Below are 12,100 nucleotides of genomic sequence, written 5' to 3'. Positions count from 1 at the left end.
GGGACACAATCCTAACACACATCCAGTCATAGCGGAAATCGGGAAATCCCGATCTTGAGACCCAGCGACAAAGGCTGTTCATTAAGATGGCCGTGTCTGCCATTCAGCCATTCAGTCTATTAATTTGATCCAAATCAACATTTCTAGCCTCCATTCCCAGTTGTAAAGATGATGGAAAATTCATTTTCTGCCTTGTGAACGGTAAGTTCACGAAACTGAACATTTCTTTTCTTGTTGACCGGTGTGATGTTGAGGTCGGCTACAAGCCTGTAGCGTTCACTTTTCGCGAGTGAAATCATTATGGGCGGTAATTAGGATGGCCGGATGCAGCCTATTCAAGCAAAAATTATGGGAGATTCTTAAGACCTCTTCATTCATTTTTGCTAGCAACATAGTCTGGACAGGTCATATCTGAACATTAGTTTGTCTTCATGCATTTGCAAGATTGAAGGGAGACGAGGAGCAGAATGTAACATGTCCACATTATCCAGCCTGCAAAACAAACTAGCAAAGTCTCATGACTCTCTCCACTGGCCAGGAGAAAGCAGACTTTTTGAGATTTTCAGACTGGACAAATAGTAGTAATAATGTTTCTGAATGATTTTCTGATTGAAGTACTTGTCACCTCACTTCAGGCCACAGAATTAGTAACCGAGTTATTGGTCTTGGAATTTTTGTAGTTTCGGGTGTAGGTAAGCACGTTTACTTGTGTGTGTGTGTGCTTTAGAGAGAGAATCGTTTGTTCACTTCATCACTCGTTCACATAACATTCTCTTGCACGCGTTTGTCTCAGACTATATTTAGCGTCGACGCACAATCAACATGTCGGTTCTACTGACTTTATTTGTGTTTTTATTTATAGCTTTTAAACACTAACATACACCAAGACTCTGATATTTTCCAGTGATATTTACAAACTATTGTTTCCTCATTAGCTTGTGTTTATTTATATCTATGAGCTCACACTTACCTAATTACTCGGCCACTCATATTTTTCAAAACCTGCTAGTTTCGGAAATTTCCGCTGTCATAGACGGATCGTGTGAATGAATGCATAATGTAATACATTACTTGTTTGTACTGAGAGTCTCTGCACGAGCGGCAAACTAAAAGAGTAAAATAATTTCGTGAACTCTACGATGTTATAGGCAAGTGCAGGGTTAGGATTTCCTTTTGTCAAAGGGGACTGACGTCCCTTATGTTATCAAAACAGAAGGACATGTGAAAAGAACCAATGGTATTATAATATCATAATTAAACCATAATAGTTTATACTACACTATAATACCTTATCAAATATCATGAAAATTTAAGAAAGAAAATAAATAAAAACAAGTGCTAAAGACGAGCAAATATGCTATTTTCGCTCACAAACTAAGCATACTTTTACACACCCATAAGTCGCCCCCTCTCTCTCACACACACACACACAGGTGCAAACGGACACACTCCAACACATGCTCTATATCTTTCACACAAACGCCACCCACTTCACATATATCAAAAGTGGACAAAGTTTTATTTTTGCGGGTCGTTCTCTAAACTGGAAGGTCTGTAGCTGGCCTGTAACAAACTCCAAACACGCAGGCCAAGTCACAACAAATTTAGTGAAGAATGGGATGAATAAACGCGGATATAGTGGTGTTCACTTACAAGTTGAACATGTGGTGCGTTTTCCATGTGGCAGTTTGTCGAACTGCGGCCAGATGCTAGTATGTCATCAGCAAACATCATCATCATTCCTTTGGTAAATTCTTGGGTAAGTTCAACAACGACTCCATCAGACACGACAGCCACATCGTTAGTCCTGTAAATTGTCTGTGTTAGAATGTTGCGGACTGCAGCTAAGACAAATTATAAAATATATTTTTTAAAAGAAAATCTCATAAGCACAGTAAACATAATATTTTTCAGTGTACAAGTTGGTCACCAGGTCATAGACTGTGACATAATGATCACGTGATATCTCATTGGTTGTTCACTGGGCACCCAGTGATGGCAGGTTACCGGGTGTTGCGCGGCCCTGACTGGGACGAGGGCGAGGCTGACGGGGGCGAAGGTCACCTAGGAACCATTACTGAGTTGCTAAGCGACGGGAAAGTTCGCGTGCTGTGGGACAAGGGTCAGGAGAGCACCTACAGGGCGGGGGCTGACGGGAAGTTTGACCTCAGGATATTTGACACGGGTCAAAGAGGTATTTATTGACTAGTTTATTTGTGTTTGCTACTTTCAGCTTAAATAACAGGCTTGTACATTATAAAGGTAATCTAGAACACAAAATAAAGTCTTAACAGAAACAGCAGCCGTCTTTTGTAAATATAGAGATTATAGAGATCGCTGATAGATTAACCGATATATTGAAAGGTTGATTGACTAACTGACTGACTTTTTTTGCAGGCATTCGCCATCCGAATACAAAGTGTCAAGAATGTGGGGAGAAGAACATTTATGGAGTTCTGTGGAGATGCAAAGAATGTACCGGATATGACCTTTGCTCTAAATGCTACTCGGAGGACAAGCACGACATACGCCACAGATTTCTGCGAATCGATTCTTTCAAAAGTAATGGGTAAGAAAGATCATCATCATCCCCACCACCACCATCCTCCTCCTCCTCCTCATCATCATCATCATCGTCGTCGTCATCATTATCATCATCATCATCATCTGTGATGGTTTTTTTTTTTTGTTGTTTTGCAGGAAGGAGGTAAAGCAGAGAAAAACAAGTGTAAAAATGAGAGCGATGGGGATTTTCGAAGGGTCAAAGGTCACACGAGGGAAGCACTGGCTTTGGGGAGACCAGGATGGTAGGTTTCTATTACTCACCCTCTCACTTTTCCCCACTATTACTCTTTGTTTCTAAACAAATACAATTAAAAAAAGAAAAAAAAAACATTGGCATTGGAAAGAACATTTAAAAGGTATGTCAAACTATTGTTAAACAAGGGCTATGAAATTTTCTCACAGAGAAAATTGTTTGTAACTTGGAACCAAACCTTTTAATCGTAACCATGCTGTATCATGCTATTGTCGTTGCTGTTGTTGTTGCTGCTGTTGATGATTATGATAGTGGTGGTGGTATTTGAAAAATCACTTGTGTCAAAATGATGGCTCATTGCTGTGTATAACTTTTTTTTTTGCAATTTTAATAATGATAAAGATTATTTATATAGATCCATATACCAGCCCTAAACAAGCTCTTGGCGCTTTCCAAATAATATTAATTCTAACAAAAACAATAGTCAGGACAAATTGAAGAAATCAACCAAGACGACAGGAAAAAAATGGGACAACGCTTGGAATGGAAAAAAGTGTAGTGATGATTAACAACTGAACGAATACAGAACTTTGGTATCCAATAGATAACCAATCATACAATACCTCACCATCGGTCTAGCACCTCACACTTACACCACCACAATCACCTCAACCACCAAAAAAGACACGTTTTCCACTGTTGTTAAATCTTCTCCAAAGAAGTCAACAAGCAAGATATGGTCTTTCTGCTCAGGTGGACCGGGTACCCAGGGTGAGGTTCAGACCTTCGAGAACGTGGCCCCGGGCTCCACGAGAAACCTGGTGCGGGTGGCCTGGCCCAACGGTGTCGTCAACAGTTATCGCCTGGGTTTCCAGGGTCAGGTGGACCTCACGTGCGTGGAGGAGGAAATCGGACCTTTCTACTACAGGGATCATCTGCAGCTCGTGGGTTAGAAAGCTTTATTCTACCATCTATCATCCAATTTTTTCAGGGTGATTAATGAGCAGGAAATGCAAGATTCGTCATCTGAGTCAGAGGAAGCTGCTTCTAGAAGCAAAAACTAAATTTGGTTTTCAATTGTTGCTATATAAGTCCCTTAACTGAATTAATGCTTCTTTTGTGGTTCTTGAAAAAAATGACAATTATTTAACTCTCTATTTTTTCAGTTTTCGTCTTACATGTTGAGTTATCGAGAGCAAATGTGAGAATTGCTACTAAATTCCACAGCATTTCATCTTTTCAGATTCCTCAGAAATCCCTTTGCGTTAGCAGTGGAAGGCCTACACTTCCTCCCCTCCAGCCATCAGCGGGGAAACAACCTTGTCTGGCACAAACACGTCCTCTCCTTTTGTCTCAACATCAACGACCACTTCAGCAAGTGTTGTCACCACTTCTAGTACCAACACCAACACCAACACCTTCGCCAGTTCGACTTTGTCTTCGTCTAGCAGCGGCAGGAGTTCCGGAAGTGCGAGTTCGAAAGGTCGAACCATGCCGATTGGTGGAAATGAAATTTTGGGAAGAGAGGCCAGTGGAACCGCCATCACAGACAGTGTCATAGAAGAGGACGAGCTGTTGCTGGTCGGAGACAAAGTTATCATCGGAGTTGATGAGGAGAGACTGGTGAAGCTCCAGCAGACTTTTGGCGGTTGTACCAAAGGCATGATCAGTGTAAGAATAAGTTGCATACCTATCTTCCGTTAAGATGTTTGAGCTTAGTCAAGCTCTACCCAGTCTGTCAGTTGATTAATCTGAAGAAAATTATGGAAAGCAGCAGCAGAACAACAACAACAACAACAACAAAAAAAGAGTAAACTGGGTTAAATTCTGCGCAACCAATTTAACTTTAGTGGAAATTATATGAGTGGCTGATTAACACAGCCGGAATTCTTGGCAAAATTTATTCTAGATTCTATGGAGCTGACTCAATGCCTGAAAATGGGATGGATGGATAGAAAAATAAAGGATGTGCTTTTAGAATAAGTACTAAGAAATGTATTAGAATCTTCAAGAAACATCATCAGGAAAAATAAACTTCTGATTTTTTTTTACAGCGCATTGGGATCGAAGGTGTGGTGACTGCTGTTCCCAGCCTACAGACGCCGGCAGTGAGTGTGAAGTACACAGAGAAACAGAGCTACAGGCTCAACCCTGCGGTCCTGGTGAAGGTGAGGTCCCATCTCTTTTATACAACCATGTACAGCCAAGTTCTCATTCTTTTATTGTGGTGATACTGAATTTCTCTTACCTTGTTATTGCATCCTCTACCCAATTTTCTGTAACGTTTTTCTTGTGACTAGTTGCTCCTTATCTGTAAACAGCTTGTATATTTCGCTTTTTGTGATGTAAGCAGTTTCAGCCTTTTTAAGTTTTGCTTTGTCTCGACAAAGTCTCAATATTTTATCGTCTGTCATCACAGATCACATCTTTCATCGAAGGCGACGTTGTTCGGGTGAGGCGTGACGTCCAGCAAGTGACGTTCCTAAACAAGAGCCTAGGATGGAGTGAGAATATGGACAAGGTAAAGTCAGACAATATATTGATGCAAAATGGTAATTTTTAATAAAAATAATAGTGTGTGGTTGTTTTATTGTCACCTTACAGCTTTGTTTTGTCAGCAAGGCTGTGAGTTCCTTTGGTTCCATTCATCTCTGACACCTGACATCTTTTCATTGGAAGGCTTGTGGAAAGGTGGGACGAGTGCGCGCCGTGGACAGCAGTGGTCACGTGACGGTGAGGATTGGCAGTCAGGAGTGGAAGTTCCATGCTGCTTGTTTGCTGCCGGCACTCGGCGCACCTTTGGATGACGTGAAGCCAGAAGAGCGACCAGACAGAAACCTTTTGAGTGATCTAGGGATGTTCTCAAACCTCCTCGAGGAACAGGCAACGACAGTGACTTAGGTAGGTGGTCATATCAACAGAAGTTTGTCAGTCCATTCATGACAGCTGGCTTAAATCGTAAATATTTTACTCTATAATACGCAAGTCGACATATGTAAGTAAGTTGCTAGAGAGTTGTAGATAAGTAGTGGACTGTCTACATCAAATATAAACAATAATGGACAGTACATACATAAATATCTAGCTTCATTTGTCTTAAGATTAAAAGGGGCACTAAAATAAACTCAAGTTTTAATATACAGAAGATAACATTCTTCCCAGTCTTTTTCACTTGAACTTTTTCAATCTGAATATGTTTTATTCCGACAAAAGTCCACCTCGCAACTCGTGACACAAGTGTTCTTTCTGGGCTGAGTTACAGAAAAATAGAAGTGACAGTTATGTAGAACAGAATGCCGTATTCCTCCCTGTGTTAACTCTAACTGTACATTTCCGTGTTCCTGTTCAGATCCTTTGATGCGTTTACTGGGACTAGAGGGAGATGACAGCAGCGGAAAGGACAACAGTGACCCCAGGGTCCAGCAGTTGTTTTTAAAAATTAATGTCGGAGACGCAGGGTCTGTGCGGCGGATGGTAGAAGCTAACCGTCACCTGGTAAGAACATCTTTATTTACCTTAATAACAGATACAGCGAACAGATTAGGAATGACTGCACAAAAACTGTAATTTTTTAGTTTGGCGCCTCTGGTTAGATGCTATTGAGTATTAAAGTCAAATAATCAAGTATTTGGCAGAAAATAATCTAGATGTTTGTAAAGGGGATTTAGTATAGCGATGTTCAATAGAATTAACGAATGCTGATGCAGAGATCAATGACAAATTGATGACATTTTTCAAACCGCTTATTACATCATGTAGAATCAGCTTAGCGAATATCAGAGAAATTTTTATTTGAAACTTTACATAATTTGTAATATTATTCTTTACTGTGCCTGAGGAAGAAGTGGAGTCGGTTGGTGTCATGATGTTGTGTATCTTTGTGTCAGCTGACAGCAGTCCACAAGGGCATGACACCGCTAGGCTACGCTGGTCACTGTGGCAGGATCCATGTGATGGACACGCTGCTGGACCTGGGCGCCGACATCAACGGCAAGGACGGCAAGAGGAGGACTGCTCTCCACAGAGCTATAGAAGGGTGAGATCATCACAGTGTTTCTACTGAATTTTGTGAAAATAGGATTCTCTTACTAAAAGTGGTGAGACAAAAATGGGCTCCAGTTCTCTAGAAATAAATGGGACTTTGAAAGTATCGAGGGGCCGCAGCTCTTGTGAATTTTTAGTGATTAATATCGAGAATCTTAAAGCATCACTGATTAAAAAAAATAACTACTGGCTTGTTTTACCACTCCAAATGTCATATAAACCAGTTTGGGAAGTAGACTGATTGACACTTACCTTTTCAGTTGTGAACTTAAAGAAATGAATCAGTTTGAAATATATAAAAGTATGTAATATTGATAGCTTATAAAAATATGATGGCTGTCCATCCATGATACCGAGACATCGTCATCTTATGTGGTAAAATGTTGGTTGTTTGGCTACAGGTAGTAACAACCAGATTTATCTATGAGTCATTAGTTTCAGATAAATGGGAAATACCTATATATTATTATTTTATCTTGATTTAATGAATCATTTGTATGAGCGCATACCGATTTGAATGAGTGTATAAATGTTTGTATTTATGCGTACATCTATTTCTGTGTCCTTGTACTCATACTTGTGTCAATGTAAAAGTCTCTTTGTTGATGTATGTATGTGTACGTATATCTGTAAGTATCAATGTTGTATCATAGAGCTATTTGCGGCATATAAAAGAATAAATTAAAGTTTTCTGTATTGTACACAGTAGCGAAGAGCGAGCTGCCCTTCACCTGATTGACAAAGGAGCGGATGTGAAGGCGTCCAGTCGAAAGAATCAGACGCCATTGCACTTTGCGGCCATCAGAGGCATGACGACAGTCATCGCTAGACTCATCGCCCTTGGAGCCGATGTTAACGCCACGGTGAGAACCAGAGTTGTCTGGTGTACAGATAAACAGTAGACCTGTTGTCTGGTGTACAGATAAACAGTAGACCTGTTGTCTGGTGTACAGATAAACAGTAGACCTGATGTCTGGTGTGTAGACAAACAGTAGACCTTGGTAGTAACGACATCGACATCAACATCACTGCACGACAAATATGTTGACCTTTTTGGATGTAGTAATAAATCGCAAAGTAAAAAGCAAAGAACATAAGACCAGTGTCACTACCAAGATGGAGACAATGCTGATCTACGGATTTCAGGGTTTTTCAGGGATTTCAGGATTACTGACTGTTCCGCATAACTATGTTTATATTTTTTTACAAAATAATTATTCACGATAATGACTAAGCGGTCTCGAGAGAATTTTATAGTTGTCAGACATCTGATATGAAAGAATAATTTTATCTATTTTATCGTTATGTGACTCTTATTTCATGAACGTCGTGAAACTAAGTTCTTAGAGAATAATCCGCCTATTTCTTTTTTTTTTTTACTTTGCCAATTTTTTTCCTTTGTTCTTTGTTGTTTTACCCGGTATGAGAGACCGGGCTTGTTAAAGAAGTAGCTGTAATGTATTTGATGATATGTACCAATAGTTGTTTTATACATTATCTTTCACTTATTATCATTCTAGTTTTCTTGCCAGTCTAACAGAGCAGCTTAATTTTTGCTTGCAATATTTTTCAACTGTCATACCAAAGGACTTTGTTGGGGACACGCCGATATTCGAAGCTATCAATCAAGGGAAGGACCAGGCGGTGCAAATACTTCTTCAGGAGCCTACCCTGAACAAACATGCTCTTAATGGGAGAGGCTTCAACATTCTACACCAGGCCTGCTTGCGTGGCCGGTCTATGTAATCTAAACTTGTTACATCTTTAAAACACTTTTGAAGACTTAACATATCAAACAATACTCGATAACGAGTAATCTCCCCTTTCCCCTGCATTACTTTGACAAATTCTTTAATTAGTAGCGAAGTATGATTGTGAAATGGACTGAAACAGAGAAAGTTGAAGAGATTTTTTGACATTCCAGCGCTGTGGAGATGATCCTGGACGCTGACGACCATCCTTACATCGACGACAGAATGAATGGCGAGTACACGGCCCTGCACATCGCTGCCAACAACGACCACGTGGAGTGTGTGGGGCTGTTGATTTTACTGGTATAAATCCTTTTGTCTTGTTATAGGTCTGCTACTTATTTTGATATAAATTAACACTTTCCATGTTATCTACTATAAAGCACTAGTCCTGTTGATGAACATGAACTAGAAGTGTCCAGACCATGGCGGAGGTCTGCTGATACTTGTGCTAAGAGTGAGCTAGTCGTCTTCACGCCATCAGACTTCTTTCTGAAACATTGTTCCAAACTATACTAAATATTGTTCTTTTGATGTGGTGACCACAGGGAGGAGCTATTGTTGACCATGGTGACGGGCGTCGACAGTTAACTCCCCTGCATCTGGCATGCAAGAGAGGACAGTTCCGGGCTGCAAAGTGCCTCATAGAGATGGGTCAGTATTTCGGTTCCAGCAGAGAAATTTAGAAACAGCTTTTATCCTAAACATATCTGTTAATAAAACTGTGTTTTACTCGTTGTGTGAGCAGCTCTCAAATCATCGTCTACGTGAAGACTGCTACCAGTTAAACCTGGGACTTAATTTACACAGCGTCGCATGTTCAGCCTACAAAATCATGTCACACTTTCACCAAAACCAAATATATCAACCCTAGTAGAACTAAGTTCCAACAGGTTCTGGGCTCTACAGTACACTGTTAAATCATTTTCAGTAGTAAGCAGGTAGTAAAATAGTTTTTTCCCAAACCTAGTCAGCTGAATTAGGGGAGATAAAAAATGCTGCTCTACGGCTAGGAAAACTAGAGGTTATCTCCCCTAATTTGGCCATAAGACGGGAATAAAGTAAAAAATAAACCCTGGCATGTAGAATTGTATGCTGTGTATGTTTGCTGTTAAAATTCCCATTCAAATGTCTTGTGTTGAGCTTTAGTCAATCATTCGAAGAGGACATGGAGTTCTACTAGTATTTCAAATATACAAGGCAAAATTGCTCATTATTCGGTGAAAGGGAATATATTACACAAATGTAAACGATATTTTCAGGTGCCAATGTCAATGCAACAGATATCTATGGTAGCACACCTTTACACCTGGCCATGGGAAAGGTCCCAGAAGATAAGCGAGTATCAGAGGTATTTCATTTAGTCCTGACTCTCGAACTGGTTGAAGTGGAGAGAGTTCATCACATCAGTGTAAAATATGACAAAAGATATCTTTAATCTCCTTATTCTGGCCTTTTTTCTACAACTCTACTAAGATAACTTGTTAAGATGTCTTTATAACACTAAAGGATAAAAGTCGTGCTATTTACTAATCTCTTCAAGAAAAATTCTTGCAGAAAAACACTGGTCCTGTCTCGAAGAAGCATTAATTCTCATTTGTTTCGGGGTTATAATTAACATTAATGTATTTACTTGCTTTTAGAGTGTGGACAAAGAAATGACAGAGGACGAGTGCATACGGATGGCGCGTTTGTTGATTGACAGCGGGCCATTGTGGATGTTCTGGACTACAGCGGCCAGACTCCCATGGACTACGCAGAAACCGCAGTCAGAACAGCTGTCCAGAAGTACATTGATGAAATGTAGGACGAATTTCTGATAAAATTTTGTTCAAAGCCAAATGAGGGAGGAGGATTATTAAAAATAGGGGGACAAGGGACAATAATAGTAAAATGGAGCTGTTAATAAATATAGTAAAGTAGTAATTACTGAAGAGTAAATATTAAATAAAATAAGTAAATAAAATTATCAGATTTAGTAATTATCAACTTTGACAGATCAAAAGTTTTTCTGGTAACCAGATAAACTATTTCGAGTTCAAAGTTGCCTTTCTCGAGCGTGTTAAAACATTGCGGTCTGCAAATGAGCGCGAAAGAGGAGGAAAAGAAAGATATTCTTTGCCGAAAAATTGCACATGTGCTCTTTTCTGCTTATCAGGGGGGATGCTGTTCTGCTTTTTGGTAATACCGACATAGCCCTGGCTTTGAACCCAGTTTCTGACCCCTCACCCATGACTACGACCCTCACTGCAGTGGACTCGGAGGACTCTGGAGCTGCTGATTTGACCTCACCGACCCCAGGGTCAGGTGCATGCAGCAAACAGCACGATGCTGCCCTGATGCAGGACCTCCTCAAGGGGGTCAGTCTGCAGTGCCCCAGTTGTGACCGGATGTCTGACGTCACGCTTCAGCCATGTGGACACAAGAGCGTCTGTCAGAAGTGTGTGACCACCTTCACTTCCTGTCCCGTGTGTGACGTGCACATCGACGAGAAGGAGGTGGATAATACAGGTAACACAATAACACAGGCACGCGCATGCTTTATACTATCACAGGACTTAGGGAGACTTCCGTTAAATTTCCTTTTTTCTTCAAAATATGTTTATAGGTTTTTATCATCTGTTTCAGATGACGACATCAGCGAGGAAGGGAATAAGCAATAAGAAGGAAGAACCTGATGACGGCGTTCTTGATTCCCTAATCCTTTGTTTAAAACTCGTTTAAGTTCAGTAAAATACTTTTAATCGAAAAAGCTCATTTACTCACATGCTGAGCTGTAAAGAGTTAAAATGGAGTGAATTCATTAATATGTAATATCCTTTTATTTGGTTGCATCAATGACTTCCGGTAACAGAGAAATCGTGGCATTGTCTTATTAAGTCACGACAAACAGCTGACCAAGGGAAAGTTACTGTTCCTGTAAAAATGAAATAGTAAATGCTTTGTGTTATTATTGCAGATGGTGATTAGAGAAAATGTTTAACCTTTGCAAAAAGTGTAAGGTAAAGCAGTCAAATACTTAATTAAGACAAAAGAAAAGAAAGAGCTTCATGGGAACAGTCAAAGAGAATCCAAACTGAGTGGATTTATCTTTCATCAACTTTGATTCTTTTTTTATTTATGTAAATAAAGCTTTCCATGTAATTACTTCTGTTCGTGACGGAGTTATGAGGTTTAAGCAAACTTATATGTCAGTGGTAAGTTGTGCAGCCACAAGTTACCATGGCTGAAAGCTTGTCCGATCACTCTTCATGTTTACAATAATATTGACTCGCGGGCGCACACACACACACGATCATTCTGTTTAACGACCAACAAAGCTATTTTACACTGCTAAATTGCAAGAGAAATATTTTCTAGAATATTTAGAATGCTTTTGTTTTTTTTAAGAATACACTTGCAAATGTTATTAACCTCTTTTGTCCCAAAATTCAATTGTCATATGAAACATTACACTGAAGAATGCAATATTTTAAATTATTGAATTAAAGGATGAAGGCAAGAACCAAGTTCAGAAGAAATCAATTATCAATTGTTACAGTCCCCT

The 12,100-nt window shown here is 39.8% G+C and overlaps 2 protein-coding genes across 2 annotated transcripts; both read left to right on the top strand.

Moving 5' to 3' along the window:
• Positions 1-1,995: 1,995 nt before the first annotated feature.
• On the top strand, positions 1,996-5,659 carry LOC112557600 (E3 ubiquitin-protein ligase mib1-like). Its single transcript, XM_025227567.1, has 7 exons — positions 1,996-2,194; positions 2,398-2,569; positions 2,701-2,807; positions 3,512-3,702; positions 4,028-4,429; positions 4,813-4,926; positions 5,438-5,659. The coding sequence occupies exons 1-7, from the start codon at positions 1,996-1,998 to the stop codon at positions 5,657-5,659; spliced, it is 1,407 nt and encodes a 468-aa protein (XP_025083352.1).
• LOC112556291 (ankyrin repeat domain-containing protein 65-like) lies at positions 4,033-11,704 on the top strand. Its single transcript, XM_025225144.1, has 14 exons — positions 4,033-4,429; positions 4,813-4,926; positions 5,178-5,279; positions 5,438-5,659; positions 6,108-6,253; positions 6,646-6,794; positions 7,509-7,665; positions 8,390-8,544; positions 8,727-8,856; positions 9,102-9,207; positions 9,816-9,904; positions 10,197-10,356; positions 10,712-11,064; positions 11,182-11,704. Exons 5-13 carry the CDS (start codon positions 6,116-6,118, stop codon positions 10,747-10,749), a joined length of 1,122 nt encoding a protein of 373 aa, XP_025080929.1. The 5' UTR covers positions 4,033-4,429; positions 4,813-4,926; positions 5,178-5,279; positions 5,438-5,659; positions 6,108-6,115; the 3' UTR covers positions 10,750-11,064; positions 11,182-11,704.
• The last annotated feature ends 396 nt before the right edge of the window (positions 11,705-12,100 follow it).

Source organism: Pomacea canaliculata, linkage group LG2, assembly GCF_003073045.1.
Source record: "Pomacea canaliculata isolate SZHN2017 linkage group LG2, ASM307304v1, whole genome shotgun sequence".
NCBI classification, from domain to species: Eukaryota; Metazoa; Mollusca; class Gastropoda; order Architaenioglossa; family Ampullariidae; genus Pomacea; species Pomacea canaliculata.
The sequence above is the reverse complement of the archived record's forward strand: the minus strand, read 5'-3'. Positions and strand labels throughout refer to the sequence as shown.

Bases quoted from the DNA above. Each gene is read 5' to 3' on its own strand.
- LOC112557600 (XM_025227567.1), top strand. From the start codon at position 1,996: ATGGCAGGTTACCGGGTGTTGCGCGGCCCTGACTGGGACGAGGGCGAG. The intron at 2,195-2,397 runs GTATTTATTGAC...CTTTTTTTGCAG, and splicing joins ATTTGACACGGGTCAAAGAG to GCATTCGCCATCCGAATACA. The intron at 3,703-4,027 runs GTGGGTTAGAAA...CCTTTGCGTTAG, and splicing joins ACAGGGATCATCTGCAGCTC to CAGTGGAAGGCCTACACTTC.
- LOC112556291 (XM_025225144.1), top strand. From the start codon at position 6,116: ATGCGTTTACTGGGACTAGAGGGAGATGACAGCAGCGGAAAGGACAAC. The intron at 9,208-9,815 runs GTCAGTATTTCG...CGATATTTTCAG, and splicing joins AAAGTGCCTCATAGAGATGG to GTGCCAATGTCAATGCAACA. The intron at 10,357-10,711 runs GTAGGACGAATT...TCTGCTTATCAG, and splicing joins CAGAAGTACATTGATGAAAT to GGGGGATGCTGTTCTGCTTT.